The 27313-nt window shown below is 49.4% G+C and overlaps 1 protein-coding gene and 1 long non-coding RNA gene across 6 annotated transcripts in view; both read right to left on the minus strand.

Annotated features, from left to right (window-relative positions):
* The window catches only part of IDS (iduronate 2-sulfatase), a 63641-nt gene extending 55416 nt beyond the window's left edge, over positions 1–8225 (minus strand). For 2 of the 5 annotated variants that reach the window (XM_041740908.1, XM_041740911.1), the window contains exons 1-5: positions 7991–8224; positions 7399–7535; positions 6590–6767; positions 4179–4267; positions 1312–1512 (exon numbers count right to left, since the gene is read on the minus strand). In XM_041740908.1, the coding sequence (XP_041596842.1) occupies positions 1312–1512; positions 4179–4267; positions 6590–6767; positions 7399–7535; positions 7991–8087 (702 nt within the window). In that variant the 5' untranslated portion in view covers positions 8088–8224. Of the gene's footprint in view, positions 1–1311; positions 1513–4178; positions 4268–6589; positions 6768–7398; positions 7536–7990 lie in introns of all 5 variants that reach the window. The other 3 variants (XM_041740912.1, XM_041740913.1, XM_041740909.1) reach the window with 2 other exon arrangements.
* Positions 8226–26508: 18283 nt separating this feature from the next.
* Positions 26509–27114, minus strand: LOC121482387. Its single transcript, XR_005985598.1, has 2 exons — positions 26921–27114; positions 26509–26758 (listed from the first exon to the last, which is right to left on the minus strand). It is a non-coding gene; the product is annotated as an uncharacterized LOC121482387 (long non-coding RNA).
* Between the last annotated feature and the right edge of the window lie 199 nt (positions 27115–27313).

Consider the following 27313-nt stretch of genomic DNA (forward strand, 5'->3'; position numbering starts at 1 on the left):
TCAAGCAGCAGCAGCTCTCCTTTTTCATCCAGATCAATCTCCTCCTATTCCTGTCCCCGCTTTCTACCTCTCCTCTAGCTGGAAAAGGAAGGGTGGAAGGGTGTTTCCTGTTCCCAAAACCTCCCTCAAGTCTGGCCCCAGGAATGCTCACAGACCTCGGCACAGTCATACCCATGGCCACTAAATGCAATCAGCAAGGGGCAGAGCCACGTGGATGAAGTCCAGGGAAAATCAGACACAAGCTTCCAGAATCTTCTCCTGGTGCAGTCACACAGGATGTGCTTAATTCCTCCAGCGATGACTTGTGCGACAACGCATGTGAAACACTGTTGCCATGGAAGCTCATTAAAGCCTCGGCACCCAGGCTGTTTCCTGGGGCTGCTCACCCAGGCACCCTCTGCCTGCACCAACCAAACCTGCAGACTCCAGGCAGGAGAGCAGGGCTATATGTAAACAGTTTGGACACACTGAGCCGCTCATCACTGTGGAAGCACAGTGAACTCTCCCAAGATCCAGGTTCCCAGAAGCCAGCCCAAGGCCAACCTCGGAAGCAGGCCTTGCTAAGGAGAGCAGCCAGGCCTGCTGGGTTAACTCCTGTCCACACAAGAACAGCAGTGAGTCACACTCCATCAAAGGGGAATAGATCTGGCCAGGAAGGCGAGATCCCCTGGGCCAATCAAAGCATCAAAGAGTGTGCCTTTTGCTCTCTACTCCAGTCACAAATGAGGGGCAGTCTTTACAAAGTCAAAAGAATGGGCTGCTCAGGCCCAGGGAAAACATCACAGGGAAAAACTGAAAAAGATTTTTTAAAAAGAGGATACTACATGCTCTAAATGATGGACATGCAAGCACAGCATTCAAGGTTCCAACAAGCAATGCAGTGCCTTGAGTTTAAGGAGTCTGATGTGCCAGGCTCACGGGGAGTGCCAATTCTCGAAGAGGGCTTCATGTTCCTTGGAACTGTGCCCCGAGGACAGTCCCTTACTGCAGCCATCAGCAGCCAGCTCTGACTCACTTCTCCATGTTAATGTCACCATCCAACCCAACGTGTGCTGAGTTCAAGGAAAAGAAAGAAAACCCTCCAGTGGGGAGGTAGAAAGCCAACGCTTTCTGACAAGATTCTTATGTGCCCTAAGTCTACTTCCTAGCCTTGACCTCTGAATCCCATCTTCACACCTCTAAGTACAGTAGTGCCATCAGGCATCCCTGGTGATCAGGTGACAGGATGTGGCCACACGACACCAACCCCTCCTCTGACAAATGACACAGCCGTCATAGCTGTGGGCAATCAGCCCTCAGGCAGCTCCTCACCTTGGGGTATCTAAAGGGGATGTGTGGCTTATGATACCCAACAGCCAGGAAGAAAGGACGGGTCGATGTTTTTGTCTTTTCCAACAAGCGTATGGCTTGCTCAGTGCTCTGTTTGTCAGGCAAGGTGCCCTCTGGCACATCCGCTATGTCCACAGGGCAAAGCAGGTTGGCATGAAGTTCTCCGTCTGGCCCCCTACACGTCTTTCAAGACAAAACATAGAAAGTCAGCTCTTTAAAGGCAAGAAATCAAAGTCATGAAGGTTACACACACAGTGAATTTAGCATTCACAGCAGCAGCCTTCTATTTCCTTGTCCTACTGACTGGTCGGGCACACAACAAATAGAACTAAAGCAGAGAAGCGTTTCCTCTTTTCCAGGCAGGGGCCAAAAAACCACCAGCTCTTAGTTTCTTGCTGCTAATCCTTTGTCTCCAGGTCATAATTAATTAAAGGAAACCCACGCAAACTAATGATCAAAACAGATCTGTCTCCAGCTCAATAATAAAAAGGAAGCCAATTAAAAAATGGGCAAAGGACTTGAATAGACATTTCTCCAGACAAGACAGATATAAGGGCCAACAAGCACATGTAAAGATGTTTCGTGTCACTGTTCATCATAGAAATGCCAATCAAAACCACAGTGAGGTTTTGCTTCACACACTTTAGGATGGCTACAATTTTTAAAACTGACAATGACAGGTGTTGTGAAGATGGGAAGAAATCGGAACCGTCATACGTGGCCGCTGGGGATGGAAATGGTGCAGTTGCTACGGGAAACACTCTGGCAGTTCCTCAAACAGTTAAACATGCTGTTATTACATAACCCAGCAATCTCACAGCTAAGCAGACACCAAGAAAAATTAAAATCTAAGTCTACCGAACTCATGCTCTCACTCTCTCACTCTCAAATAAATAAAATCTTTTAAGAAAGAAAGTAATGAAGTTGTGATACATGCTACAATGTGAATGAACCTCAAAAACATTACGAATGAAGCCAAACAGAGGGTCATACACTGTACGATTCCATTTACATGAAATGTCCAGAATAGGCAAATCCATACAGCAAGAGTATAGGTCAGTGGTTGTCAGAGGCTGGCAAGGGCACTTTCTGGAGTGATGGAAATTGTCTTAAATGGATTTTGTCAAGGGTTGTGCACAACCATTGAATATACTAAATATACTAAAAATTATGGAATTGTACACATTAAAAGGGTGAATATACTGAATTATGCTAAAAATATACTGAACCTGGGGTCCCAAGGCATGGGCTTGGGTGCCGGCTCTGAATATACTAAAAATTATGGAATTGTACACATTAAAAGGGTGACCTTTATGGTATATAAACTATATCTCAAAACATTTTTTTAACAAAAGGAAAAAATCTTTGATTTCAAAGACTAAGGCTTATGAGTGACAAGGTCCCACTCAACTGGATAAGGTGACAATCCGTGGAATTTCCAGATCCTCAACTATGTCAGGCACAGGATGGAACCTACTGCTTCACTGCCCAAAGTGGTCAGGTTGCCCACAAGGCCAAAGTCAGTTGTGACCATGCTGTCAGCCTCAAAAAGATGCAAGGGCAATAGCAGCTACTGCTCCATCTCAAAAAGGAGGGTTCTTTCATCCGCCAGCCTTGGCCACCAAGCCCTCAGGCAGGACAGCCCAGCACCTGCCACACAGGTCCTGCTCGCCCTCTAGGTATACGGGATCTGCAGCATTCACAGGGGTTTGGGACTGTCAGACCTGCTGCTTTGAGGACAACTGTGGAGGATGAAGACAGAAGCCAGCATTTGTAAGTGAAGTCACTAAAAACTAGCAAGAAGGTTTCAGGGAATGAAAGCATTGAGACAGGGCTTTCCAATTGCATTCTGGTGGTGCCCAAGCCATAAGCCAGAGGCCAGAGCCCTCAGCTCTTGCTGCATTCTGAAATGGAAAGGTGTCAAGAATTTATTTATTTATTTATTTTTTATTTTTTTTTTAATTTTTATTTATTTATTTATGATAGTCACAGAGAGAGAGAGAGAGAGAGAGAGGCAGAGACACAGGCAGAGGGAGAAGCAGGCTCCATGCACCGGGAGCCCGACGTGGGATTCGATCCCGGGTCTCCAGGATCGCGCCCTGGGCCAAAGGCAGGCGCCAAACCGCTGCACCACCCAGGGATCCCAGGTGTCAAGAATTTAGAATACTCCTCTCCACCCCACCAATCACCCCCACCACCCTGCCCACATGTGTGCTCCTCTCCACATGCTCCAAAATCTCCAAGGAGAATGGCCTAGCTCAGTTCTCCAACTGCTTCTCTGAATGTTTCAAATGTGAGGTTTAGTTTCATTTCTACATTAGAAGTTCCTCTGAAACAAGACTGAAGTTCCCTGTAGACTCCTTTATTTTCCATGATGCTCTAGAATTTTAAAACCCCCATCAAAGGTCTCAGCACCTGATCAAATCTATTAGGCTTGAGCCAGGCAGACAGATGTATGCATGCCTCTCTCCTAATGTGGGCCAAGGCTCCTGGAGGACAGGTCACTCTTCTCCTTTCTGGGTCTTGGTATCCCTATAACCTTCAGCAGAGAGCATCATCCAGAGAGAGTAAGCACCCAGGAGCCATTACATGAGTCTTACACACTAGAGCATAAGGTTCTAGAATAAGGCATACCCACCAGCTTCTAAAATGAAGCCGCCTCTCTCAATGGATCTAATGTTAAAGCTCCCAACACCTGTCTCTGTCAAGTCATGATCACAGACAAAACCCACAAAATTAACTGTACAACCGACTCGAAAGAATACGTGGTATATACACAGTTAACCTTTATTTGCTTGACAGGAAAAAAGCGGTTCTTCTTCAGAACAGTACCTTTTTTACATCCTTACCTTGGTGTTCTCATACTTTTCAGAGGAGGGATGATAAGGTGGAATAGACCAGCTATATGGAGAATCATCACTATAATTGGAAGATATTCCTTAAGGGGGAAAAAAAGAAAGTCATTAAATATAATCTGAAGAAGGACCCTTCAATGCCCTCCCCGCTCCAAATTAAAACTTTGTGAATGACAACAGAAGTATTACTTTCCTTCTTTGGGACTTGTTTCCTCATCTATACAATCAGGAGCTTAGGCAGATGATGAGAAGTCCCCCTGAAAGCCAACTCTCTAGGTTTCTATTTGGGTACTAAGCATCTGACCTAGCCCTTAAGCCCTGGTAATTCACTCTAGGCTCTGAGCAAGGCACCCACAAAGCAGGGTGGGGGGCAGGGGGAATCAGCCAGGCCATACAGCAATGCAGCCCTGCAGAGCCCTCGATGGGGCCTCTCTGCCACCCTACAAAGAGGAGCAGAGGCAGCAGCACCACCATGGGCCAGGTGGCAAAGGGGAGGCCCAGGGAAGGTGGGTGCCTTGACTGGTTCCAACCACATAGATGAGTGAGCCGGCACCCAAGCCCATGCCTTGGGACCCCAGGTTCAGTGCTCACTCATGAAGCAGAAACCCACCCCTAAGCTCAGCAGTCTACAGTCTATTTAGGAAAAGAAAAGAACAGTGAGACTATGGAAGGACAGCCAGTTGTCTAGAGAGCAGAAGAGCCGTGCAAGTGGGGGAGCCACAGAGGTGATGGGTCAAGGGAGGTGGGCAGTGAGGGCTGTGAGGAGTCAGTGAGGCTTGTGCGAGATCTGAGGGGAGGTGTAACCTAGGGGGATGAGAGAGGAGGAGCAGAGAGGGTAGAGTAGGTAGAACCACAGGAGAAAGCATCACCAGCATCATGACCATTGGGGCTCCAACAGGAAGCATGAGACCAGGCAGGACTGGAGGGACAGGGGACAGTGGGTGGAAGGCCTATCAACGCAGTAAGCACAGGGGAAAAAAAAAAATTAAAAAAAAAAAAAGCACAGGGGAAAGGGCACCAGAGGTGGACAGGCCTGGGTTCAAATCTCAGCACTGCCCCGTATGACCCACGTAGCCTTGGGCAAGCTACATGACTCCCATAAGCCTCAAGTTCCTCCTCAGGAGATGATGATGATGATGATGATGATGTTGATAATGATAATGATGATAAAAACCCACCTTGCTCGCTGCCAAAGAGAGCAAGCAAGGTGGGTTTACAGGAGTGGCCAGATGGGAACTGGCTCATACCTGGCAATCAATTGGTGGTGGCTGTTGTCTCTCCTGAACAGGTCCCTGCCTCACACACAAGGTCTTGAGAACAAAGACCCAGTTGAAAAACGTGTTTGCACAAGGACTGCAGGCAAAGATCTCGTTCCCTCGCTAAAACCAAAGCAGCTATGACTCATTTTCCAGAGAAGGAACGTGAGGCTCAGAGAGGAAGAATGGCTTACCCAAGGTCAACTGCATAGCTAGGAAGTGGCAGAGCTAGGACTGGAACCCGGGAGCCCGGATCCCTGGTGCCAGTGTCCGTTAGTCCCCTCTACCTGCAGAGATGTTCATCCCAGCAGCATGTGTGACAGGGGGGACCTGAAATCAACTTGGGACCAAAGTATAGCGGATCTGTGTGTGAGACTACTGTGCTGCTGGGAAAAATGTCTTTGCACAAGGGGGAGCCATATGGGGAAATGCCTGTTTAAAACATTCATGACATAAGATTGTCTATACCAGAAAATCTCAAATCGGCAAACTAATATGCCTGGAAGAAGGGGACATCAAAATTCAGCCCCCCTAGGTGTGATGCGATTACAAGAAATTCATACCCTTTAGTTTAAACTTTGCTTTTTTCCCCAGCTTTTTGTCAAATAATCATGCCTTACTTCATTTTTAAGTTTTTAAATTTGGCATTCTCATTTTGGCAGTGTTGGAAGTCAGCACTAGTGGCCCCTGGCACCCTTCAGGCCTTGAGCACTGGCTCACACTTCTCTTGCTGACCTGACTCACAGACAGTGGGCAGCTGCCTGTTTATTGGAATAATCCCCACAGCCACCCTGGCCTCATTTTACTGACAAGGATCCTGGGGCACAGATGGCCAGGTGCAAGCTGGACTCGAACCCAAAACAGCCACCTCCCCAGCCAGCGCCTTCCTTCTGCCTAAAAAGCCAAAGGAACCAAACAGCACCATGACTAGTTGCCAAAAGAAGAAAGTCCTCCTACCCTTTGTCACTTTTGGTGAGAACATGAAGCTAAGGTGAGAAATAGTATTTTGTACAAAAGACAGCAGTGCCTAATGAGGTGTCCACCCAGCCCAAAAAGGCCTCTGCAAAGACAGCCCAATCCCCCAGAGAGGAATTCCAGCCCTTGGGCACAAAACACAAAAGACCCGAGATTTTGGACAGCAAACAGTACCAGGATGAAAGACTTTTCCAACCGACATGGTCACGTAGCCATTCTCTTTGAAGTATTGGGGGAGGGTAGAGAAGTTTCCAGCATGTACCCTCCAGTAGGAATTGAAGTCATACAGGCGGGTGGTGTCTGGTCTCCTCCCAGTGAGGAAGGACACACGGCTCGGGGCGCACACTGCTTGCTGTTAGGAAGCAGAAGCAGAGAGAAACATCCTCAGAGGCAAATACAGTCTGGATGCTAAAAGGTAACCAGGCAACCTCAAGAGTCCTCAGCAAAACAGCTTGGCAGCTGAGTCATGCAGATCTCAAAGCCAACAAGTGGGATTTCGGCCTCACCCAGCCGCCAGGAATAAGTCTTCCCACAAAGAGGCAGAAAAGCACTCGGGCCCTCAAACCAGCAGACGCTTGTGTCCTGTGTGGTGGTGTCTCACAGAAGCACAGTGCAGGCAAGGGTCTTGAGGGCAGCCCTGGGAGGGGGGCCACCATGGCAAGCTGCATGCTGCTTACCTGAGGTCAATCAGCAGACCTGAGAGTGGCATTCTGTAACACTCCTCCCCTCTCAGGCAATCCCCTTTGGGGAAGAACCATCCTGAGCATGTTAGAGCCAAGGGACAACCTGTGCAGAGCTTGAAGGCACAAGCTTGTTTGCCTTTACACAACCAGGTTTTCCCTACCGCCATTTTCCAGACTATGCTTCTCTCTAATAAAGAGATGCCAGGCACAATCCGTGCCATCTAACCATAGCTGAAAAGACCCCATCCCCCAACCCACGGCACAAGGTACACAGCCACACCTAGAGGTCCCCAGACATACCTGGGCAAAGGCATTTTGGAAGAGGAGGCTGTGGGATGCCAGCTGGTCAATGTTTGGGGACCTTACAAGCTTGTCCCCATAACAGCCCAGGGAGGGGCGCAGGTCATCCACGATGATCAGAAGGACATTCAAAGGAACTGTAAGGGGGGGAGGAGCTTCAGTGAGATCACCTGCAGTAACAAAGAACTTCCCCACCCATGTTGGTGCTAGGGTACTGAGTGGCCCTAGTCTGGCCCCTGCACCCTGGACAGCCCAGCCAACCAAGCCAGAGAGCAAGAGACTAGGGCTCTGTGCCTCAGGGAGAGTGGGAGTGGTGCAGAGAAGAAGCCCCAGTCCTGGGTGGTGGAATTAAGCTCTGGGTATGACCTCAAGCCTGGATGAGGGAGGGAGGGAAGGAGAGAAGAAAGGAAAGAAGAATTTAGAGAAGGACAGAGGGATGGACGGGGGAGGAAAGAAAGGATAGTGACAGGGAGGAAAGGAAGGATGGATGTTAGAAGGAATAGTAGGTGGGACAGAGACGGGAAGTTAAGGACGACTGCAGGCACAGAAGAAGGTAGGGAGCCCGCAATCTGAGCGGGGGCCAGGGCTGTACCTGTGGTCAAGTTGCTGGGCGCCGCAGACTCAGCGGAGGCGCAGACCGAGGACAGGACCAGGCCAAAGCAAAGCAGGCACCAGCCGCCCGGCGGCATTTCTTCCCCGGCGAGGCCACTCCGGGGCGATGGTGACAGGCTGCGGCCGATGGGCCGGCCGCGGGCCCCGCGTCGCCGTCGCCCTCTGCGCGAAGCGGCCGCGGCCGGCCCTAATGGCCGGGGCACCACGGCCGGAATGCTAGTGCGCCTGCGTGCCTCGTGCCTGCCCCGCCCCAGGGGCGGGGCCTCCTGGCTCGCGAGGCCCCGGCGCGTGACCCGGCCACTGCGGGCGGGGCCGCGGTGCGAGCGCTGAGCAGCGTGGCGCTGCTGACCCGCCAGGCTCGCAAACGGGTTTGGGGGCGACTCCCTTGCTGCGGAGCTGCCAGCAGTTTCCAAAGATTTGCGATGCAACCAGTCCTTAACCAGCAGTTTTCTGCCTCTTTGCCTTTGCTCGTGTTATGCCTTCCACCTGGAAGCCTTTCCCTTCCCTCGTCTCACCATTAAAGTCACATTTCCTTGCAGACCAGCCCAAATGCCATTCTCCTTCAATGCAGCCCTTCCTTCATCTAAAAGGACCCGCCTTTCATGCATTTGTTCGGATACCTATACCAAGCCCCTGTTGGTGGCCCCGGAATTCTAAGCCCCTGCCCTGGTGGAGCTTGCAGACAATAAATAACCGAATAAATAATGGCAGTGGGCTGGCATGGTCTGGACGAAAATAAGGCAAGGTGGAGTTGCTTGTTATTGTCTGTAGGGTGGTCAGGCAAAGCCTCACTAGTAAAGTGACATTTGAAGGAAAACTTGAAGGAGATGAGGGATCAAGCAGCTAGGCTGCCTGCAAGAAGGATGCTCCAGACAGAGGGAGCAACCACGGAGGAGAAGCACGCATGACAGTGCAAGAGGACAGCACAGGGGCTGGCTGGTTGGCAGAGAACTGGAGATGGGCGGCAAGGCATAGGAGACGGAGATGTGAGGGCCCCAACCTCCTCCATAGCAAGAATCCTTCACAGTCTGCCTGGGGCTGATGGTTGAGAAGGACATCACAGTCCCTCTTGCTCCCAGTCTCTGACCCACCCCCACCTCCCACCGAGATAGATTACCTAAAACTATGCCGGGAAGATGGCAGATTTCTTTTCTTTTCTTTTTTCTTTTTCTTTCTTTCTTTTTTTCTTTTTTTTTTTTTTTTTTTTGCGTGCAGGAATACATAAATACTAGTATTATTATTGGGGGCTTCCTATAACCCAGGCAACATGCTAATTTTCTCCTCACAGCAACACTGTGGGCTAAATGATACTACTATCATTCCTATTTTATAGATCCAGAAATTAAAACTCAAAGAGCCTAAATCACTTAATGAAGGACACACAGACAGGAAGTGGAGGAGCAGGGCAGTTCTCTGAGAGGCCTGCTTCCTCAGGAGGTAGCCAGGACACGGTCATCATGTGCAGCCTGCTACCAGGTGCTGCCGCCCCTGCTTTGCTGTTTCCTCCGGAGCCAGCGTGGGTGGTTGTTCACACTGGAGCCTGGGAAGCCACACTGCAGCCTCTGCCTGCACTCCCCAGACCAGAGCATGCTGAGTCCCTCAGGTGGGCCAGTCCCAGCCAAGGACCCAAGCTGTCAGGCCTCAGTGGGCACCTCGACTGTCCCTCCTCGTCCTGACACTTCCCTTGTATTGGTGGCTGCTCAGGGTCTTACCCTTTCCCTCTCAAAAGTATGACCTTAATGTTTCAGGAAACAGCCTGATATCAACAAAGACTCCGGTGCACGTTTAGAAAAGCTCTCTTACCTTTATTTCCTCTTTCCTTGGCATCTGTAATACTTTCTCATGGCAACAAATATCTCCTGTGAGCTTGTGAACTAAGCACATAATTACATCATACTTGACTTTATCAAAAAGCATTTAATAGGAGCACCTGGATGGCTCAGTGGTTGAGCATCTGCCTTCAGCTCAGGTCATGATCCTGGGGTCCTGGGATCCAGTCCCGCATCAGGCTCCCCATAGGGAGCCTCCTTCTCCCTCTGCCTGTGTCTCTGCCTCTCTATCTCTGTGTGTCTCTCATGAATAAATAAAATCTAAAAAAACAAAAGCTGTTAATTAAAAAATATTCAATAATCCCCGGGGTTAACCAAAGAAGGGAATGAGGGAAGTCATACATAGTTCCTACCTCCAAAAATATCTGCAGTTCTTTTGTGGACTCCTTTCTAGTTGGCAAACATTTCCTGAGCTACCCCATCTAGGCCCATGGGCGGGGGTGGGGGGTATATGAGGAATAGGAGGCAGACTGGTCCTTGCAGGCTCTCCACCCCGCCCCTAGGCCCCACAATCCATGGGGAGGAGAACAGTGTAGCCAGATCACCGTCATAGACGTGGACTTCTGATTTGTCAAAAAGTAAAGTTTCTCCCGAGGAAGCAGTTGGATATAAAGACAAGTTCGTTCCGTCCAATGTTGATTCTAGCACCCTCTGACGTACTGCTGAGGTGCTGGAGAACATCCAGAAGGAGCAGCTGGAAAGCCTGTTCTGTTGCACAGCTGGGTCTCTAGTGGCAGATAGGAGGGATCGGATATGGGGCATAGGATGCATTTGAGATGGAGTCTCATCTGCATCTTCTGGGATCATTTTTTTAAAGATTTTATTTATTTATTGATTTATTCATGAGAGGCACAGAGAGAGGGGCAGGGGGAGAAGCAGGCTCCCTGCGGGGAGCCTGGTTGCATTCCCTTCTGGAGTTCAGAGTCCTCTGTCAAGCTTATGTGGTTCTTGATTAAAATCCATTTCTTTGTGGTTCTAGAGACCAAGTTCTCAGCTTCCTACCGGCTGTTGGCTGGAGGCCACCCTCAGGTCCCTAAAGGCTCTCCAAAGTTCCCTGCCATGTGGCTTTCTCCAGGGGCCATTACCATATGGCTTTTCCAAGACCAGCAGAAGTCTTTGTGTGTGCTAGCAAGATGAACTCATATGTACATCATAATGTAGTCACAGATGTGAAATACTGTCCTGTGATGTGATGGCCAAATAATTCTGGGCAAAAAGGATGGCCTCTCGGTCTTTAATCTAGCTATGGTCATAATCAAAGAAAAGATGAGGGAAGAGGGGACATCTTCAATGTTCCAACAAAGCCCAGGAGGCCACAGAACAGAGCTGAGATTGAGCTATCAGGGAAACTAGAGTCGTTTGGAGGAGGAAATGCAGAAGTAGAGGGAGATATGATGCAGGAGACATGAAGGCAAAAGCTGAAGATTAACTCTGTTGGCCACAGAGTCCAATGTAAGAAACACGAAGCAGATATTTTTTTCCCAAGTACTTGCATACCCCAACAAAGTGTGAAACAGCCTCCTAAATATCAAGGCCATTCACACAGTAGCTTTAGCTCACCGAGAAGCTTTTAAGGGAATAGCCTGGTTTCACTTAAAAATGAAAATATTTAGTTGAGAGCATCATAAAATCAGGACTCCCAGGTCTCCAGATTGGCACCACTTTTAGCTCAGTGCCTACATGAGACTTAATAGGGGCATCCAAAGAAAACAGCCCCAATCTTTCTACATGCACAATTAAGTATTAAATATGTTTCTGGAATATTAAATAAATAATTATTGGTTCCACCTCCAGTTCAAAGTAGTGAACCAGACAGATGCATTTATTGTCTTTTATGGGTTGTGTTCATCAGAAAACTGACTCTGGGGGTGGTTGGGTGGCTCAGTGGTTGAGCATCTGCCTTTGACTCAGGGCGTGATCCCCAGGTCCTGGGATCAAGTCTTGCATCAGACTCCCTGTGGAGAGCCTGTTTCTCCCTCTGAATATGTCTCGTCCTCTCTCTCTCTCTCTCTCATGAACAAATAAATAAAATCTTAAAAAATAAAGAAAGAAAGCTGACTCAGAGTTAGGAGGGCAGGATGTTTATCAGCAAGTGCCTTTTGGGCTGTAGAAAGGATGAGAAGGGAGCAAGAGTGGGAAGAAGCAGCAGTTGAGCTGTGATACAGGCCCTTCCTAACCTCATAGGGCAGTCTTGAACTAGAATAGCCCTTTAGAGTCATCTCAAATGAGGCCAATGTGGCCAGATATTTATATATCACCTTGATAAGTCACTGAATGCAGCTACCCTAGGAGGGGTCCAAGCTTGGTCAAGGTGGCTTTCTGCGGCTGAGGCAAGCCCTGAAGGGGTGGACAGCTCTGAAGGAAGGGCACTCTCAGCAACTGGGGCAATAAGGCCTTCACCAAAATGGTGGCATATCCCTCTGTTCACCATAACTCTTCCCCCCTTTAAAATAATCCTGAAGGAACAAAAACAATAGAACCTGACAGCAAGAAAGAATGGAAAAAGATGCTCAAAGTCATCAGTTATCAGGGATATGTAAATCAAAACCATGAAGAAGTAGTTTTCACACCCACTAAGACGACTATTATCAAAAACTTTGATAATAACAAGTGCTGGTGAGGTTGTGGAGAAAAACTAGAATGCATATACTCAAAACACATGAGCCCTCATGGCCACCAGATGACATATTAGAAAAACAGCCTCAGAGCTTAAGAAAAAAACGGAATTTGGACTGTAATGATTTGAGCTCCTAGCACAATGAATGAAAACATACCCAAGGTTATGCACAGTTTTGTGAAAGTTCAGAACACTAAGGATAAGAAAAGATTCTAAAAGCTTTTAGAGGTTCAAAAATCATGCAAAATCTCAGCGTGCAGATTTATACATAGCCAAACTGTCAAACAGGGAAGAGAATGGAGACTTTTCCAGATATGTAAAAATTCAAAAACTTACCCCCTACTTGATCCTTTCTTACAAGGCTTCTTGAGGATGCACTCCAGCAACTAAATGCCATCATTACTACCACCACCATAGCTAATATATACGTATATAAAACTTGGAGCCTTGGTGTCCATCGAAAGATGAATGGGGGATCCCTGGGTGGCGCAGAGGTTTGGCGCCTGCCTTTGGCCCAGGGCGCGATCCTGGAGACCGGGGATCGAATCCCACGTCGGGCTCCCGGTGCATGGAGCCTGTTTCTCCCTCTGCCTATGTCTCTGCCTCTCTCTCTGTGTGTGACTATCATAAATAAATGAAAAATTAAAAAAAATTTTAAGAAAGATGAATGGATAAAGAAGATGTGGTTTATGTATACAATGGAATATTCCTCAGCCATTAGAAACGACAAATACCCACCATTTGCTTCAACGTGGATGGAACTGGAAGGTATTATGTTGAGTGAAAGAAGTCAATCGGAGAAGGACAAACATTATATGGTCTCATTCATTTGGGGAATATAAATAATAGTGAAGGGGAATATAAGGGAAGGGAGAAGAAATGTGTGGGAGGTGTCAGAAGGGGAGACAGGACATGAAGACTCCTAACTCTGGGAAAGGAACTAGGGGTGTTGGAAGGGGAGGAGGGCGGGGGGTGGGGGTGAGTGGGTGACGGGCACTGAGGGGGGCACTTGACAGGATGAGCACTGGGTGTTGTTCTGTATGTTGGCAAATTGAACACCAATAAAAAATAAATTTATTTTAAAAAACTAGGATATACATATATATGTGTATGTATATATAATGTAATATATGTATTACACTAAATTACATTAACTATACATTTATACATATAAACATATATATTACATTAAATATAGGTAAATTAAGTTACTAATTATACACATTTGTTTAGGAAATTCTCCAGCATGACAACTGTCAGGAGACCTAGAGGGTAACTGGTCCAGATTGAAATAGAAGGTTAGAGACTCTGGAAGGAAGATGCACAGGAAACAAGGGAATTTCATCCAATAGATAATATAACTGAGGCATTGGAAGGAAAGCATATGCTGAAAGCATACAGTGCCTAAAGCAAAACGAAACAACAAAAGTCTCTAAAAGTCTGTGTCCAAATATTAACCAACCAGTTCAAACTGGAACAGAAGTCAGTGGCCTTCCAGAAGAAGAATGGGAAGGATTGCAGCACTTACACAGAAACAAACAAACAAAAAAGCTGAAAGATAAGATAAGGCTGTGGCTATAAGAAGGCGTTTGTTCTTTCTCCCATCTCCAAATAAAAATTCAGCCAGAAATCCCAGGAAAAACAAAAACTATAAAAGAGAGTCACGGTTTAACATAACACATTCTAGTGTGTTATGAGAATGTGGTAAGATTTGGGACAGAAAATAAAAGGTTTAAAAGAGGAGACTCCATTTGAACATTGTCATTTGAAAGGCAAGGGGGTCATGAATAACTATAGAAATGGGATCTGAAACAAAACCAGTGAACAAATAAAATAAAAACAGAAGCAGACTCATAATACCGAGAACAAACTGATGGCTACTAGAGGGGAGGGGTGGGAGGATAGGCGAAATAGGTGAAGGGGATGAAGAGGTACAAACCTCTGGTTATAAAATAAATAAATCACAGACATGAAAAGTACACTATAGGGAATACAGTCAATAATATTGTAATAACCATGCATGGTGACAGATGGGGACTACACTTCTTGTGGTGAGCACTGAGTAACATATAGAGTCGTCCAATCCCTATGTTGTACACCTGAAGCTAATATAACATTGCATGTCAACTGTACTTCAACTGAAAAAAGAGATGGGAATGGAATCCTAACCCTACACTGCAGTGTAATGAATAATATGACCATAGCCACAATACTGCGCAGCTGTGTACTTTTCAGCTTTGAGAATCAACCCGTTACAAAGCCCAGAAGACTTGGGCAGCCCGGGTGGCTCAGCGGTTTAGCGCTGCCTTCACCCAGGAGGGCGTGATCCTGGAGACCCGGGATCGACTCCCAAGCCAGGATCCCTGCATAGAGCCTGCTTCTCCCTCTGCTTCTCCCTCTGCCTATGTCTCTGCCTCTCTCTCTGTGTGTGTGTCTCTCATGAATAAACAAATAAAAATCTTAAAAAAAAAAAAAAAAGAAGTGAAACAAAGCCCAGAAGACTTAATTACAGTTAAAGAGCAATGAAAAAAGTACAAACACATCTGTGGTGGTGCTGCGATGCACTGCTCAGAACTCCCTGAAGACTGAAATTCTTATTTCCCTAGCTGGCTTGAGGGCTGTCAGCTGCTGTCGGCCCTCCCCAGAAATGGCGTTGGATAAAGACAGCTACCTTGACTAAATCACACCAGTCCTCAGGAAGCCCACATCCACATCTTTGCAAGGCCATCCCAGCTTCAGGGCTCCCCAGGTGATGGGCCAGAGCATGTTTTGAGACTGCATCACAGCCCGCCTTCTCCATCCATCCAATCTCTTCCCTTCCCTTCAACAGGTGTTGATATGGAGATAACTCCCTAAGAAACTCCTGCACGTTGATCTCCAGCTTAGAGCCTGGGTCCCTGAGGACCTGACCTGCAACAATTGTCAGAGTTGGAAGGAGGAAGGAAAGGATAGAGGTGGAGGGAAGCCCTGGCACGTGAATAACAGCATTGCAAAGTAGAAAACCGGTAGTTATTGTCTCCAGTTGATGGGAGAAGACATAGAGGTATGGGGATGTTATCTCAAGATAAAAAGAAACCTGGAAATAGTGATATACTGATAGATTAAGATACAGGAGAAGGGTAGGCAGAGATGAAATGGTCACGAGTCTGTAACTGATACATTTTAGTGATGAGCACTGAGCTTTAGGATACTATTCTATGTGCCTCTGTCTATGTTTGATCGACTCCTGCAGTCAAAAGTTTAAAATATACATGAAAGAGGCAATGATGAGTGAACCATAATCTCCTCTATCACCACAAGAAGTCAGCTGAGAATGTCTAAAGTTAACATAAGAAGTTGATATAGATAGAAGCACAGTGTTTACCCAGACAGAGGCAAACTACCAGAAGTGAAACTAGAATTATTCAAAATGAGAATAGGACTGCTGAGGGCTATGGCACAGGCTCTTTGCTTTGTATTATATGCTTTTTGTTCTCTTTGACTTCTGTTTTGGGTTGAATTGTGTACCCCCCCCCCCCTCCCCCCCCCCCCAAAATATGTGTTGCTGTCCTAACCCCAAAAAACCTCAGCATCTGATCTTATTTGGAAATAGGATCTTGAAAAGATAATCAAGTTGAAATGAGGCCATTAAGGTGGGGCGTAATCTGACTGAAGTCCCCATAAGAAGGGGATTTTTGGACAAACGCAAGCACACACAGAAGGCAGATGTTCCCATGAATGTGGAGGATGAGAGTGGCACATCTCCAGGCCAAGGAATGGAAAAACTTGCCAGGAAACCACCAGAAGCTGGAGGACGCAAGGAGCGATCCTTCCCCTACCAGTGTCAGAGGAAGCATGGCTCAGCCAACACCTAACATCAGTCTCTAGCCTCCAGCACTGTAAGGCAATGAATTTCTGTTGTTCTAAGCCGTCTAGTTTGTGGCACTTAGTCACAGAAGCCCCCCAAAACTAATACAACTTACAGACATTTCAAACATACTGAGATCGATGGGCTGTGCAGAAGAAGGTGGGCTTCTTCTTCAGACAGAAAATGACGTGGCCCAGCTGGCACAACACGCGCCCCTTGTGCACGTGTTTTGTTGGGCAGGAAGTAGCAGCAGCAGTACGAGAGTGACAAGTGGAGAGGGCCAGGGAGAGAGCAGTTTGGGTGATGACAGTGAAGACTGAGCGTGTAAGAACTGGTCTGGGTCAGAGTGGGATCCTGAAGTTTAAGACATGTGAGGTGGAGCAGATCCTGACAATGAAAAGGTCTAGGATATGGCCTTGAATATGGGAGGCTGAGGTGGAGAGGAAGAGAGGTTGTCAGAGATGCAGAAGAAAGCAAGGGGCTGTGAGTGGCACAGGCTGCCCAGGCCGATGCTGAAGTCACCCAGGATAATACCAGGGCTCAGGGTGCCAAGCAAGCCTGTGAGCCAGGTGCTGGAGTCCTCAGTGAGTGAGAAAAAGGGATCCAGGAGTGCCGTGTGACAAATCACCACAATCTTAGGGACTGTAAATAGCGCTAATTCATTACCTCATGGTTTCCATTGGTTAGAAGTCTGGGTGCCGCTGGGCTGGGCCGTTTGCCCAGCTCAGTTTCACCAAGGCTGTGATCAACATGCTGGCTGGCACTGTGTTCTCATCTGAGTCACTGGCTTCCCTTTCACCTCATGTTGTTGGCAGAATTCAGTTCCTTGTGGATGTAGGACGGAGGTCCAATTTGTGAGCTGGCCATCAGTCCAGGGCCACTCTCAGGTCCCCAAGACTACCCACAGTTCCTTGCCAGATGACCCTCTCATCAGTGCTCTCACAATATGGTGGTCTACTTCTCCAAAGCCAGTCAGGGAGTGCTCTAACTTCACGGAAGGCCTGGCCCTCTTTTGAAAGGCTCATCTGATTAGGTCAGACCCACCCAGGATAATCTCCCTTCTGATTTACTCACAGTCAACTGCCTGAGGAGGGCCAGACAGACAGGGCTGGGGCTGGGCTGCCCCTAGGGTCTGTGATGCAGCAATCACAGCCTGGCTCCAAGCTGGGGGCACATGGGGGTGAGAGTGAATCAGATCACAACCAGCATCTGATTCTGTTAAAGCAGAGGCCCCATGGAGCATGAGGGGCAGAGGAGGGGCTGGACAACCCCGCAGCCTTCACCGTCGCCGCTCTTACCCTGGGTCACACGTGGAGCCAAGGACTTTATAAGGCAAGAGGATTCTCTCCTAGGGAAGGACTTCGTCACAGTCCCATTTGCTTCTGGACATCTTACATTATCCGGTAAGCAATCTTTCCCTTCCCTCCCCACCTCTCTTCCGTCTCTCATCTCCCTTCTTCAAGCCCAGATTTTCCATCTTTCTCTTCATGGACTCCGCCAGCTTAGCCCAGGTTGGGTGCAAGGGCAGGGCTTGGAGCCAGCGGCCCTCCAGCTGTTGGGGGCTAGGAAGCAGTGTGTTTCTAGAAGGCTTCCACCAGGGGTCGCGCGAGCGCCGGTGTTTGCCAGAGCAGCTTCCCGGGTGATTCATTTCCTCAAAAATGTATTTTGTTTGTTTGTTTGTTTTTATAAAGCATAAGCTTAAAACAAACTGAGTAGCACAAAAATGCCTACTCACGAATTTGTAAGCATTGCTCTGTCACTGAATGAGGTATGACTGGCTCTTTCTCCATTTGCGTTGTGTTCATCTGGATGAGGAGCTTACATGTGGCCACTCCCTCCCCTCCTGGCTTACCATTCCGCTTGGATTTAGGGAGAATTTCTGCTTATTCCCCCCAGATCTGGCTTTACACAGAACCTCAGGGAAGGGAAACAATGACAGCTCTTTGGGAATAAAACAGGGCTTTCATCGTGGAAGGCTTTCTGCACCACGGGAGGCGCTCTGGTCCCTGGGTCTGCAGGCATGGCCCAGGATGTCACCAGGCATCGCCAGCCTGCACGCTCAGGCTCTGACAAGCAGATGCTTCTTGCAAAGGGGAGCACACAGCTGGATTGCCAACATGACCCCCACTGCCTCCTGCACTTCTGAAGTAAAAGCCAGAGGATGAGTCAGACTGGGAAACACTTCAGGGCTGTGGTGATGTTCCTCCGGGAGGGCCCTTCTCCTGGTGTCCTATGAAGCACACCTCAGGTGTGGAACCATGCATTGATAGAAGGGACAGCTAAAGACAGCCTGAAATATGACACCACTGAGGGATAAAAACAGAAGCATAGAAGAACTCCTCGGAGGTGCACCAAATCACCATGTGCATTGTCCAACAGATGCCCGTGTGACGTTAATAGTTGACACCAAAATAGAGTGGTCACCAACCTTGCTGGCTCGATGAGGAACATCAGCCCTCATTTGCTATGACATGGTTAGCTACTGAAAGGGATGATGTGTCTCACCAAGAATTTCATTTCTATCTTTAGCAAGGCATGAGGTCTCTATATACCACACATCGTCATCTGTGTTTTCCTTGAATGAGCGTGGCATTTGGGAAGCAGCGTGCATTCCCCTTTGTGGAACTGGTGTGATGTGACTTTTCTGTAACGTCATTAAAAAAGTCTGTCAATATGGAAAACGTCTCTAAGGGCTTCTATGGGACCAATAAAAATAGTCACAGGTGGCAGGCATTCCGAAGGGGGTTCTTGCTCCGGGGATATGTTGTTCACATTTAAAGTCCTCAAAAGCCCTCAATGTTGCGATTTCTCTCCACTGAATCCTGGGGCCCCGAGTGCTGCCTTTGGATAGTGGGCAGGAGCAAAGCCTTGTGACTCCCAGTCCTAGCCCTGAGTGGCCACATAATGGGGCAGTTGAAAGAGCACGGGCTCTGCCATCAGAGCTGATTTCAATCCTAGCTCCACAGTGGGGACTTAGCCTGTTGTCAGACTTCTCTGGGCCTCACCAGGCGAGGTGAATCCCACAAAGAGACCGCCTAGGGGCCCCGTTCCCAGCCTCCAGCAGGCACTTAATACACAGGAGCTGCGTGTAGCAGGCTGTGCTTGCCTGGCTGGACTCTAGCCCATGGAGTCCCAGCTCCCAGCCTACCCAGCTTACCCAGCTCCAGCTTCACTGGGGCATACAGTGATTGTCGGCTCACCCGAGCCCCACACCATGGCTTGTGGGCTTCAGAGAGATGCCAGCTGGGCCAGCAAAACATCTCCACTTATAAAGCCAGTCTGTAGCATGGGGATCTTCGGCCTTCATTCCAGCGATGCCTGCCCAGATACCAGACAGGCTCCAGGGAGCACATGTGACACTTTCCTCGTACCCCTTTCATGGTACTAAGATGAAGGGAATCCTGGTTTTCCATTTCCTGTGTAACTTGTCTTCTATATCAACAATAAGCTGTTTAAAGAATAAGTTCCTGGGGCATATGATAGCAGGCTGGTGGTGGGGTGGCATCAGTACTTCTTGTGCCTTTGTCAGCTGGTGTGGGAGTGGGATGGGGGCAAGTCAGAAGACCCCAACACCACTGTCTTGCTTCTCTTTCCTGTAACATCTTTGTGCACCAAATCCATTCCAGCCTTTCCACCCGAGTGAGTCCTCACTGCTGCCCTGGGGCCCGTGCCCTGCTATCAACTCCAGCACACAGAGGTTCGGACCAAGACTTGGAGAAGGGGCATCACTGGCCCAAGGTCTCACAGCCACCAGAGCTGGAACCCAAACCCGGGCCTCTTAGCCACGATGCCACACTGCTGCAGGCTGGGGACCCTGGTCTGGGCTGCTCAGCCCCGGTGCTGTGAGAGCAATCATGGCATGTCTTCACAGGCAATCAGGTTACGCGGAGGGTCACTGAGGCACGGAAGCAGGGTGGGCAGGCAAGACACAGCTTCCAGATGTCGGCTGGCACACCACCCTAATTTTGCTCAGGGAACACATGCACTTGGCAATTCAGACTCCGAATTAATTCTAATGATAATATTCTTAGCCACCAAGCATGCAATAAGAACTGGATGCCACTGCCCGAAGTATCTGTTCCAGCAGCACTGGGTATGGGTCCTCCTGTCCTCAGTTTACAGGAGGAGCACATGGAGGTAAGCTCAGGTCACCCAGCTTCTAGATGACAAAGACTGGCCATGACAGGGTTCCAGCCCTGCTCCCTCGCTTAGCCTCAGCACTGCTTCGGTGAAGAGGAAGACAATAAACCAGCCACACGTGCCCATGTGACCTTCACACACGACCCTGTGGTAGGTGCCCCCCGTGTGCCAGGCCCTGTGCTGCCTGTGTCGGCCTCCAGGCTGCCCAGCCTTGCCTCCCCACCCTGCCTCCTTCACGTTCCCCTGGGTTGGCTGCAAGACATGAGCTCTCCATGGAGGACGCCTCAAGGTGAGGGGAGAACACATCCCTTGTGGAAAAAAAATAGACTTGCTGGACAAAAATGAGAGCATCAAAGACCGGCCTCGGCAAGCTGTTTTCTGGCATCTTACTGTTCTGTTCAGAGAGAACCAACAGGCCGCTTGGGCAGGGGCCTGTGCAAGGGTGACCAGGGCAGGCTGTGGGGTGCCCTCCCTGCCCACACTATCCCACTGGGGCTGGTGAAGAGCACATGATGAAAGCTGCAGCAGGGCCTCTGAGGCCACCAAGCTGCCTGCGTCATCACCTTCAGCTCACAGTCAGACTCCGAATCACATGGTACCCCTGAAATCATGTGAGTGGGCCCAGGGTCTGTGTGCACTGGGAGACAGCATGGGGGCTCAGGACCGCATGAAGTAACGCTGTGGGCCGACTGTAGTTGATACAAAAGACTAGTGAACAGACATGCTCATCCAGGGGCCCTCCTATTTTGAGCTCCGCGTTCAGCCAGTATGGGGAGATGTGGTTGGTACCCAACAAGATTTCTCATTATGATGCAGGTTGGCATCAGGGAGGCATCTGGCCATCTGAGTGGACCCAGTCCTGCCTGCCTCAGGAAGGGCATCCCTGCTGGCTGAAAGCTGGAGGAAGGCCATACATCTAGGAACCCTGGCCCTCTGTAAATCTTCAACAAATGTTGCCTCTGGCTGGTATTAGCAGCACAAGTGCACACCGCCTTACCCAAAATCTCAGGGCCAGAGGAGTTTCAGAAATCAGAAAGGTGATGGGGACAGACCATATGACGGTGACACCCTTGCTGGGTCTAGCAAACACGTGGACAGTGCTGCGGGGAAACATGTGACCGTTAACACTGAGTGTTACTAACAAGCCAAATAAAGAACGGAACCAGAAAGATATAAAGAAAATTCAGGATTCTCTAAATAACTTCATGCCATCCGTTTTCTGTTTTACCACCAAAAGAGTTTAGGTCAAGCTTATGAAAACACCCAGGCTCTGTGGTTGAGCGTCTGCCTTTGGATCAGGATGTGATACTGAGTCCTGGGATCGAGTCCCGCTTCGGGCTTCCCGTAGGGAGCCTGCTTCTTCCTCTTCCTGTGTCTCTGCCTCTCTCTTTCTCATGAATACATAAACAAAATCTTTAAGATGAAAAGAAAACACTTTTGGTTACCAAAGCTTTACGAATGACAGAATTGTGGATAGCAGATCCTGGACCTGGGTGACCTGAGGCAGCAGGCTGACACTGACTCCCACACAGATCTGGGAAGAGACTCCGAATTTTATGCCTCCCCAGCACCCATAGAGCTCCCACTTCTCAAACCTGGGCAGTTCAAGTAGGCTCACAATGCCTCCCCATTGGCCCCAGGGGCCACTCACTATACATCTTTGGTCAAAATCCATGCATAGCACCTGAGACCCCAACCAGGCCACATCCTGTAGGAGCTTTGGGACCGGGGGCCAAGGGTGTTACTACTCTTCCTCCTCTTTTACAAGCTAACGAGTTTTTGGCATCTGCCTATCTCCCATCAGCAGGTGTCAAGGCACAGGCCAGCACCCACACACTCTTATGTAGCAAAGCCTTCTCTGGAAGAGATGCCTCTTCACCCACAATTCGCAGAAGAATGCTTTATGGTTTATAGATTGCTCTCATGGGAACTACCTCGTGTCATCCTCACTCCCAGGAGGTAAACTGGAAAATATTATTACTCCTTAAGATTTTTATATCATGCCCATCTTTTGGATGGAGGAAATTGAGGCTCAGAGAGGTGAAGTGATTTGCTTGGACTGACACTACAGTAGTGGCAGTGCCACAGATCAGTCCCAGGTTTGTGGCCACAGAAAAAACATTGTACTTCCTGCCGTGCTTCCCCTGCAGAGGACAGGAGCCTGGCCAGCCTCTTCTAGATAGCTTTGCGTGTGCACTCACACACTTCCCTCTGTGGGCAATGAATACAACTTCACAGTGGATCAACATCTGCCAAACTCCTAGGCCAAAAATTCTACCGCAGACCCGAATTAATGTGTCCTTCACAAACATGCCTGCTCCAGCCAGCAACCTTCCTTCAGTTCTCTGCAAGCATCTGGCCCTTTCTGGCAGCCCTTCCCCCACTTTCCACCCAAAAAGCCCTGAGGTGCCTTCAAGACCCAGCTCTTCCTCTGTGAAGCTTTCTGCAGCTCCTTTCTCTACACCAGTAGTTCCTTCTTATTCACATTTACCCAAACTCATTCTGCCTCCTTTCAGGTCCCACAGCTTGCACGCCTGCCTGGAAGTTCCTTCCAATCAGCCTGGAGTAGCACAGAGGTGAGTACACACCATCAAAGAGCCTCTTTGGCTCACCACTGATGGGTGGCCACTGACTTGAACGTGCTTTGCCTTATGAAGCTTTGTACCCAGATCTGCCCTAATTCATCAGGCTATGTGGACACCAGTGCTAGTAGACACCTGGATGGCAAATGCCCTTCCTGATCCAGCAGGTGGCCAAATCACCTCCCACTGTGTCAGCCACAGGGTAGAGTGCTGTGGCTCTGCCCTAGCAAAGGTGGCTGGTGCCCTGCATGTGCCACTCAGCATATACCTATTCCTTAGCCACTCCTTCTGGGTGCTGACTCATCCATTCAGTCAATATGGATTGCAGGGCCTCAGGCCCCGCTGTGAGAGCCTGACCATGCATGCCAGGCTGGATGTGGACCCTGTAATAATGATCCTTGCCCTTCATCCCTAGGCTGGTAGAAGTCAGGTCAGCATCTGGTTCAAAGGAACACCCTGCCCAACCCCCCTCTCTCCCTGCTCCTCTAGTGGGTGTTTGACCCCAGTCTTTGGCATTCATAACTCTCTCTTAGGGTCAGCTTCCTGAAGGACTTAACCTGAGGGGTTCCAGAGTGGCCCAAAAAGCAGGTGATGAGATGGGGTTCTAGATATGGGGTTACTCTTTACCCACCCCACTGGTGACAAGGACCCATCCTGGAGGACAGGTGGTGTGCAGATAGCCTCAAGCATAAGGATAGAGTCCAGCTTCAAGAACCTTCACACTAGAACTTTTCACTGGGCTGGCAGGTGAGAAGATCCAAGTATGTGGAATGTGTGATGTCAACTCCAAGGACAATGGGAATGGATGGAGGTGACCTCTCTGCATTGATGGCTCACAAGCTCATGAGAAGCTAAGGGTGATTTAAAAGCTGAAAATGAAGGGAGTTTCCTCCACAGTTTTCTTGGTAGCTTACAAAGTCTCCCCCACCTCAGACAGTGGGCAAAAGTCAAACTCAGGATTTGATAGGAAACTTCGAAGATGGCTGAACGTTTAATTAAGACAGGTATGTCGGGATCCCTGGGTGGTGCAGCGGTTTGGCGCCTGCCTTTGGCCCAGGGCGCGATCCTGGAGACCCGGGATCGAGTCCCACGTCGGGCTCCCGGTGCATGGAGCCTGCTTCTCCCTCTGCCTGTGTCTCTGCCTCTCTCTCTCTCTGTGACTATCATAAATAAATAAAAAAAAAAATTAAAAAAAAAAAAAAAGACAGGTATGTCATATCAATATCAGAAGCCCACTTGGGAAAACCTGCATCCCTGCCACAATCTAGGGGAAGGGACATCTAGGGGAAGGCCCCAGAAGAGACAGACTCCAAAGATGATTCTGAAACTTGTAAATCTGTGGCAGTGGCCCACCCCTTCCCATGAAGAACTAGAACATCCACCGACCCCTAAGGGAGCAAAAAAACTACACAAGTCTTTCCCAACAAGTGCTCTCCATCCCAGGAGGCAGGGTGACTAACCATCTTGATTGGCTACAGAACTTGCAATGCTATAAGCAGAAGAGTCCCAGGAAAACCAGGAAGAGATGGGCAGCCTACTGCCAGGCCCCCAACCAGAGAGGAGGAATCTGAAACACAAAGAACCAAGGTGGAATGAGGATCCACACTTCAAAAAGGAGCCACGGTGTCCATCGAAAGATGAATGGATACAGAAGATGTGGTTTATGTATACAATGGAATATTCCTCAGCCATTAGAAATGACAAATACCCACTATTTGCTTCAACGTGGATGGAACTGGAGGGTATTATGCTGAGTGAAATAAGACAATCGAAGAAGGACAAACATTATATGGTCTCATTCATTTGGGGAATATAAATAATAGTGAAAGGGAATATAAGGGAAGGGAGAAGAAATGTGTGGAAAATATCAGAAAGGGAGACAGAACATAAAGACTCCTAACTCTGGGAAAAGAACTAGGGGTGGTGGAAGGGGAGGAGGGCGGGGGGGTGGGGTGAATGGGTGACGGACACTGGGGGGGGCACTGGGATGAGCACTGGGTGTTATTCTGTATGTTGGTAAATTGAACACCAATAAAAAATAAATTTATTAAAAAAAAAAACAAAAAGAGCTCCCCCTGCCACTCTTGATCTTGGGGACATGAGTTTAAGCCTCATGATGGGTGTGGGTCCTACTTAAAAAAAATTAAAAGAAGAAAAGGTGCTCTCACAACTCGGTACAAGAGCTACAAGCCATTCAATAGAAAGACGGGCAAAAAGTACTTCAGAGAGGAGGAAACCAGACCTTCCAAGACATATATGAGGGAAACCAGGGATTTGGGTCAAGCTGGTCCCAGACCCATGGTGTTGCAAAACATGTGGCAGGAGCAAACCAGAGGCCTTTCTGGCCTTAAGGTTAAAGAAGCACAGGGGGTGGGGAGGCAATGGCATTCTGCACCTTGTGGTCTGCACCTCCTGGCAGGTGAAAGAATGGGTGACAGGCTCAGGGAAGGAGAGAAAGGGAGGAGGTGCATACGGATCACACTGAGCACAGAGGATCAGGTAGGCAGGAGAACATCTGGGCCAAAGAGGACAGCAGAACCAGAGTGATGAGCACTAAGACAAACAGCAGGAGCCAGGTCATAAGGGGGCAGCTGCAGCCAGGGGCCTAGCAACAAGGTCACCGGAGAGAAGGATGAGAAACTACAAAGGCAAGAGGCGCTGTCTTGGAGACAGTGGCACGGCAAAGAACGATGGTGAAATAGCAAGGACTTTCTAAAAGGAAGACACGTTGTATTACGGACACAGAATTGTGGTCTGCAGAAAATGGTCTTTGCAGGCCTGAGGCCTAAAACTCTACGAAGACATGGCCAGCATTCCTGTTTCCTCCAGGTTCTGCAAAGAGACTGTACAGCTCACTGGAAGACAAAGCAGTCCTCTCTGAGCGACTGCCATGTCCTGAGCACCTGGGTTACAGAACCAAGGAAGACATAGTCCTTGCCTGTGAGGAACTTGGTGCCCCTGAGGGGGCTACAGACGTTTGAAGAGCATTTACAGCACTGGGAGATGAGAGTCCAGGGAAGGAAGGTAGGAATGAAAGTACAGAGTGCTTCCAGAACTGGCAGAGAAGAGTGCTTCATGCTTGGGCATGGGGCAGTACAGGGGATGCTAAAGTTATACCTGGAAGGAGGACAGGAGTTTGCCAGGGGAAGAGGAGGTGGATATTCCAGGCTGCAGGCAGTGTTTGGAGAATATGTGCACTCAGGGCACAGGGAATCTGCAGCACAGTGACCCAAAGTGTTTGGCTATAAGGATGGAGAGAGCTAGTGGCATTGGCAGGCTCTCCTGGGGCCTGAGGTGCCAGGCCTAAATAAGAGAGGGTTCACCAGTGTTTTCAGTACAGGGTTGCCAAGGAGAGATGTGCGGCTAAGAAACCAAACTGAACTGCTGGCATGTGGAGGACTCACTGGAGGAGGAAAGACGGAAATGTCCAGGCAGGTGGGGAGGTGCAGACCGCAGGCCTGAACTCAAGGAAGTAGCACTGGGGACAGCAAGAGGAGAATTTATTCTGATCAGGCATGTGGGAGGCAGGGACACAGGACTCGGTCACCAAGCAACTGCGGAAGGAGGGTGAGGGTAAGGGAACCCAAAGAGCAAAGCGCCACAACACTGAGTGTGTGGAGCCCCTGACTGGGAGGTAGAGGATAGGAAACAGCACCGACAGGGCCGTTGGCTTCATCTGGCACAGGTCAGGTTAGAGGCGCAGCAGGAAACACAGGAGAATTTCTCTTCTCACCTGCAAAAAAAGTTCAGATGAAGACCCCGCTGGCCGTCCCAGGGTGGCTTGGAAGGAGACTCGCCCGCCCCTGCCATCAGCTCCCAAGGGGCAGGCCGCACCCAACACGTCCCCGCCGCCCCTCCCCGCCTCCGTATTCTCGGAGTCCATTCTGAGAGTCACCTGAGGTCGCTGAGGTCTCTGGGGCAGCCACGCTGTTCACACCGCTGCGGCGCCGACTGGATGCCTGTCGCACGGGGGTCAGACACTACCAGGCCGCCCAGTCCCAGCCCCCGCGTCGCTCCCGGGGACCCACTCCCGCCCCGCCCACCCCTGGCTGCGCCCACGAACCGCCCACCGCTCCTGCCCGCCCTCCCCGGCCGCGCCACGCCCCTCCGCCCACCATTCCCGAAGGCCCCTCCCCGGCAACACCCCCCACCCCACCCCCGTCTGCCCAGCAATCCGGCCCTACCAACCCCGGCCAAGCCCCGCCCCCCCGCCCGTCACTCGTGCCCGCCCCCCCGGACCACGCCCCCCAGCCGCCCACCAATCCGGCCCTACCAACCCCGGCTAAAC

The sequence above is a fragment of the Vulpes lagopus genome, chromosome X, assembly GCF_018345385.1.
Source record: "Vulpes lagopus strain Blue_001 chromosome X, ASM1834538v1, whole genome shotgun sequence".
Taxonomy (NCBI): Eukaryota; Metazoa; Chordata; class Mammalia; order Carnivora; family Canidae; genus Vulpes; species Vulpes lagopus.